General features: G+C 38.2%; 1 protein-coding gene across 1 annotated transcript; it reads right to left on the bottom strand.

Annotated features, from left to right (window-relative positions):
- Positions 1-4,884: 4,884 nt before the first annotated feature.
- On the bottom strand, positions 4,885-6,310 carry LOC106533972 (zinc finger protein OZF; the record flags this gene model as incomplete). The annotated part of the gene is given in 2 exon segments (XM_014030460.1): positions 4,885-5,996; positions 6,155-6,310. Coding segments are annotated over 2 exon segments (1,176 nt in total), but the record flags the coding sequence as incomplete, so codon positions are not given.
- Positions 6,311-6,592: the final 282 nt, after the last annotated feature.

The following is a 6,592-nucleotide window of genomic DNA, read 5'->3' on the forward strand; positions in this document are numbered from 1 at the left end:
TCAGTCCCGCTACACCCCAACAGAACCACGTGTCCATGGGCATCCAGGGTTCCATCAAGAACCAATCAAAGGAAAGTACTGAAGAGGATCCATCACTGACTGGTCTGTTTGTCAGGGCTCTGTGCTTCAATGTGTTCATAATAAAAAAATTGTCTTGTAAATTGGGTGTCCTATGAAATTTTTTTTTTTTTTTTTCAAACCCTGGCAGTTTATTTTTTAACTATGAAGTCCCCTTTTTTTAACTTAAATTCTTATGCCATATCTTCACTTTAGAAAGTCATTTACTCAATTTTTGCTTGTTCCAAAATAACCAGATGCAGCAAGTAAAGTATAAAATGTAGACCCTGACGCCCAACTAGCTTCTATACCCTCCAGCAGGACTTAGCAGATGAGCGTAGCCTCGTTCAGATCATGGCAGAGCGGGAAGTTTAGTGCATCCTCAATTTTTTTTTTCCCAGTGGCCTTCAGAAAGCTCAAGTCTCCTCCAGTAAATGTCATTTAGACATTCTAATCTCTTTAACTGTATAAAAAGTTTGATACAAGTAATGGAAAAGTCTTTTACACGCTTTTTTTGACTGCAGAATATTTGCCATTTAAATACTGCAACATGTGAAATTTGTCTTATAATCAAGTTTGTCTGGGATGTAATATTTGCAACTTGTCTATTTCTACATTTAAAATTATGGCACGATCCATTGACTGTAACGGACAAATTCTATTTTTAATTCAAATGTCTAAAATCTTTGTCCTGTAATACCAGTTAACTAAAAGCAAAATTATTCTATGAACATGAAAATTGGCAGAAATGGTGATAAAATCCTGTATTAAGCAGGAACCACAAATCGCATCCCTGAAGTGTTTTTTTTCCCTCTTTCATTACATTTAAATTATTTTTCCTCTTAACAGGATTTCAAATGTATCCAAAACACTTGATCAAAATAAAATAGATTGGATAAATCACTTCATTCACTTCTGTAGCTTTGGAAACATTTTCTGTTTGTTTCCAGCGAAATATAAAAACAGTTCAAAAGGACTATTAAACTAATTTACTAATCTTACAGGCGACCTTCTTGCTGAGAGGCATCAGCTCTACCAACTGAGCCACTGTGCTGCCAGTGGAGTAAACAAATGAGGAAAATTTGTAAATGCAACAGAGAAAGACCCCGGGTTCAACCCCAGGACCTTCCTGCTTTGAGGTGTCAGTGCTAACCACTGATCTGAGCCCCTCTGAGTGTGCATTCTGTRGAAGTGCACATAAGGGTTTGAGTTTGCAGATTACAAGTGTGCAAAAATGGAGACTTGGGACCGTACTGGATGATATTTGAACTGCGACAAATGATAGTAAATCTACAACAAGCAATCCTTTTTTGATGAAGCACATAAACCGAAGAAGGCTTATACACCAGAGTATAAAAACTTCTATCCACAAGTTTCTGTAAAAGCGAATGACCATGACTGCTAGCCCCTCCCTCCGGTTTCATATTTCCGGTGCGCAAAGCAAGAACCAGATATTCATTCATTCAGAGTTATAACAACAAAACCAGTTTGTTTTTGCTCTAACTGGCAGCTTGAGCAGTTCAATCACGAGTCCAGGTTTAACTTGTGTTTTTGTCGGCTGCCACAACAATTGAAGAAAACGAACGCTTTACAAACTTAATCCAGTGAAGGTCAATGTGTCTAGATTTGATAAATCTTAAATTTTCTTAGTGACTAGACACCTTATTTTACGTCTCTTCAGACATACCTGACATGTTTCGACACATGCTTCCATCTTCATCAGAGGTGTCACAGCTGATGTTGTTTGGAGACATCCTCCAGCAGTGAAATCAGCAGGAGACGGTGTCGGCTTGTCAATATATACGGTGATCCGTCGTTTTTCGCGAGGGTTGCGTTCCAAAAACAACATCCGTGATAGGCGAAATCCATGACATAGTTAAGCCGGTACACCGGGTTTCCACCGAATGCGTTTTGAGCAGCAAAAATGCGCCCAACGCCTTGGACGCACTTGGGTTCGGTGTTGAACGCAGCAGCAGATTAAACGCACGTCTGAAGAGGGAGGAACACCGGTCTGTCTTTAATGACGGGTGAAATAAAGATAAAATAAATAAAATGGCTTTGCTTTATTTACTAAAGAGCAAGCGAACGTTGTGCACACCAGATAATTAACTCACCAGATAATTTAGAGGCGGTTTGTTCGGTTAGTTTCACCACTCCAGGAGCTGCGAGCTGACAGACATTTTTTTTTTCCACTGGCAGTGCCTGCTGTAAAGCAGGAGGAAAGGAGAGCGGAAAAAGTCCAAAACAGGTTGGAAGATGGTTATTTGGTGTTATTTATTGTTTTTAAATCATCCTACAGTCTCTGACATGTTGATAGCCTGTTGAGCACAGAGACTGTTTAGCCAATCAGGACGAAGAACACAATGCACTGTGGAAAAAAAAAAAAACTGCACAAAAAAATCTGTGAAGCAGCGAGACCGTGAAAGGTGAACCACATTATAGTGAGGGATCACTGTATTGATAAGCTGACACCGGCCATGATGAATAAATAGAAACCTCTGACTGCTGTTGTAAATAAAACTGTTAAATAAATGTGTCACATTACAGCCCAGCTTCCTTTTTTTAATCATCCTAACTGGAAGAATGGAACATGAATATACAGACTTTTAAATAATATACAGGAAGCTCAGTTCACACATATTAAACTGTGAGTTTAATAGATTTTCCTCCTAATGTTACAAACAAGAAATTCTGTCTAAACATCTTTAAAACATCGACAGTCAAAAGAATCCAAGAACAAAAGACCCACAGTTACAAGACCTAAATGAAACATAACTGTTTGTTTCTTATAATAATTCTGTAATTACTTGTTAAATATCTAAACATGTTTTTAAATGACAATAAGACATTATCACATTACATTTGGATAGAAATTATATTTTTATTTGTGTAACAATTGCTCAAATGTGTGTCTTCCAAACAAGACATTAAGCTAAGTTGAAAAACATGGATTCTATGACGAGACATGGGATTGGGAGAAAGCATAAAAAAATCCTAAAGATAAGTTGTTGTTGGTTTTGAAAAGAATTCCAGTTGTTTTCAAATCAAAACCATCAATAATGCTTTTTATTGTTCAGAAATTTAAAAAAGATTTTTGCTGAATCAGTTTATAAAGTTGAATGTTTAAAGGTTATTTGTTGTTGGAACTGTCTGGCCACTTAAATAGGCACAATCATATAATATCTATATCTATATTGTCTCATATTCAGTGAAACAAATGCAATGCTATCATGTCTGTTATATAGTATTTTACAGAATATGTTCATTCATGTGTGTAAGGAAAAATGAGAGCAACCAAAAGGAGGTATGTTTGGATCTTTTATCTGCTTCAGATACTCAGACCCATTTTCCATACAGGTTAAAAAACAAATCTTATTTTCACAAAGCAGCCAGGTCAGCTTCTACAGCAGCAGACTGAATTGTTGAGTGACTCTTCAAGTGATGTGTCAGTCTGTGTCTTCGCCCAAAACTTTTGCCACAAGTGCTGCAACTGAATGGTTTTTCTCCTGTGTGGACTTTTTTGTGTTTCAAAAGACCTGATCGGTCAGAAAACCTTTTGCCACAAATAAGGCAGACCTCAGGTTTTTCTCCTGTGTGGATTTTCATATGGGCCCTCAAATGTGAATTTTGGCTGCATTTTTTGCCACAAATGCCACACTCATAAGGTTTCTCTCCTGTGTGTGTTCTTGTGTGTAATCTAAGTTCTGCCGGTCTGCGAAATGTTTTACCACATATAGAACAACAAAAAGGTTTTTCTACTGAGTGGACAACCTTATGATTAACAAGAGCTCCTTGAGTACCAAATCCTTTTCCACACTCATCACACACATATGGTTTCTCTTTGGTGTGTGTTCTTTTATGCATCTCAAAGTTTGAGCTAGTTGTAAAACTTTTACCACAATCACTACAGTCAAACAGTCCCTCTCCAGTGTGTACTCGCATATGATTCTTGTGAGATTGTTTTCCGCGAAACCTTTTACCACAAACATCACAGCTAAAAGGTTTCTCTCCAGTATGAGTGCGCATGTGTATATGAAGAGCTGATCTAGATAGAAATCTTGTCCCACAATCACCACAGGGAAAGGGACTTTCTCCTCTGTGATGTTTCATGTGTCTATTTAAATATAACTTTGCATAAAAATTTTTCCCACATTCATTACAGGCAAAGAGTCTTTCTCCTTTGTGAATTTTTATATGTCCACTAAAACTAGCCTTGCAATTAAATTTTTTTCCACAATCCCCACAGCAAAATGGTTTCTCTTCAGTGTGGGTTCTCATGTGTATTTGAAGACGTGATTTCTGCTGAAATCTTTTACCACAGTCCTCACAGCTAAAGGGTTTCTCTCCAGTGTGCACTCTCAAGTGTGCACAAAGTTGTGATTTGAAAATAAATCCTTTTCCACAATTCTTACAATTAAATGGTTTCTTTTCCAAATGATTACGCATGTGTACATTAAGACCTGACTGAAAACTAAATCTTCTCCCACAGTCACTGCATGTGAAGGGTTTATCCCCACTGTGGACTACCATGTGCATTTTTAAACCTGACTTGTGATAAAATCTTTTCTCACAGTCACTGCAGCTGAAGGGTTTATCCCCACTGTGGACTGCTATGTGTATGTTTAATCTGTATTTGCGATTAAATATTTTCCCGCAATGTTCACAGAGAAATTGTTTCTTTTCATTGTGGGTTCTCATGTGTCTCTTAAGACCTAACTTTGTTTTAAAGCTTTTCCCACAATTAGTAGAACTAACTGGTTTTCCTACAGTGTGGGTTTTCATGTGTGCTCTAAGGTTTAATTTAGAACTAAATCTTTGTCCACAGTCCCCACAGTTAAATGGCTTCTCCAAAGTGTGATTTTTGAGATGTGTCTGAAGAACTGAATTACAGCTAAATCCTTTTCCACATGTCTCACAGTTAAATGGTTTCTCCTCTGTATGGATACACATGTGAACATTAAAACACCTCTTAGAAATAAACCTTTTCCCACAATCACTACAGGCAAAATATTTATCACATCTGTGAACTTTCATGTGTCCATTTATATCTGACTTACTAGGAAATCTTTGTCCACAATCCTCACAGCTAAATGGTTTCTCTCCAGTGTGGGTTCTCATGTGAGTTTGAAGACTTGATTTCTCATCAAAACCTTTTCCACAGTTATCACAGCGAAACGGTTTTACCCCAATGTGAATTCTCGTGTGTGATCCAAGGTTTGACGCGCTGTTAAATTGTTTCCCACAGTCTCCACAGCTGTATCGTTTCTCTCCAGTGTGAATGCTCATGTGTATCTTTAACTGTGAGCTTTGAACAAACCTTTTATCACAAATATTACAGCCAAAAGGTTTCTCTCCAGCATGGAGTTTCATGTGTGTTTGAAGACATAAAAGTTGAGCAAATGTTGTACCACACGTTTCACAGCAGAATGGCCTCTCTACTGAATGAACACGCTCGTGTCTCGTAAGAGACCGTTTATGGAGATACTGTTTGCCACACTCAGAGCAGACGAAGGACATTTTGGCAGTATAATTCACACCTGGCACAGGTCCAACGGGCAGCTTCAAACCTTTATCGTACTGGTTTGTTTCAGATTCAGAATGTGGGGATTTCAGCTCATCATCACTCATATCAGTTTCAGAAGAGCCAGAATCATTGGCACCATCGGACTTACAGGTTGATTCTTGCCTTCCCTCCCCATCCGTCTCTACTTTCACCTGTTTAACTGAGCAGCTGGCCTGATCTTCTGTTTCTCTGTTGTCTGTAGTTAGGATTTGATGAAGGACCAGAGACCGAGGTTTCTCCTCATCATCTTCAGTCTTCACAGCTTCCAGGCTGACCGAGGAGCCGAGTTCTTCATCTTCAGTTTTGATCTGCACGGTCTCTGGGTCCTCTTTGTCTAAACTTGAACCCCAGTGAAGCTCCTCTGTACCAGACAGAACTGAAACACGTGGAAACAGTAAATTTGAGAACTATTTTACACAACCCTCTGTAGATTTAATATCATTTAATGCACAACTTGGTTAATGCTAAGAATTCTATTCAGATGTGGATTTATTTATCAGCCTAATTTGAATTCTGATTTTAAATCAAACTCACTGGACTCCTCATGATGAAGGTTTCTCCTCTGAGACATCCTCACACTGCTCATCTTCCTCCTCATATTCCTTGTTTGCTCAGAGATGGATATGAAGGACTTTAATTTCCAGGGTGGTGTTGTGTTGCATCGGTCTTCTCTGTTCCAGCTGCGTCAAACTGCAACACAAATATCAAACATTTGTTATGTGGAAACTCTGAGTATACAGACTGCAGTCTGCAGACTGTTCTTCAGGTTTAAAACCCATAGAGATAAATATAAGAACTAGAGTGAGTCTTGACCAGGTTACCATGTGATCTATTGTAGAAGCTGTGGTGCTAAGCAGAACAGGCAAGAGTCTGAATTTACCATCACAGTATGTGTTGGTGATATAGAGGGAAAAAGGATTGATGTACAAATCATAAAAAATGTCAATAATAACAAAATTATTAATATTTTAT

Source organism: Austrofundulus limnaeus, unplaced genomic scaffold, assembly GCF_001266775.1.
Source record: "Austrofundulus limnaeus strain Quisiro unplaced genomic scaffold, Austrofundulus_limnaeus-1.0 Scaffold1065, whole genome shotgun sequence".
NCBI classification, from domain to species: domain Eukaryota; kingdom Metazoa; phylum Chordata; class Actinopteri; order Cyprinodontiformes; family Rivulidae; genus Austrofundulus; species Austrofundulus limnaeus.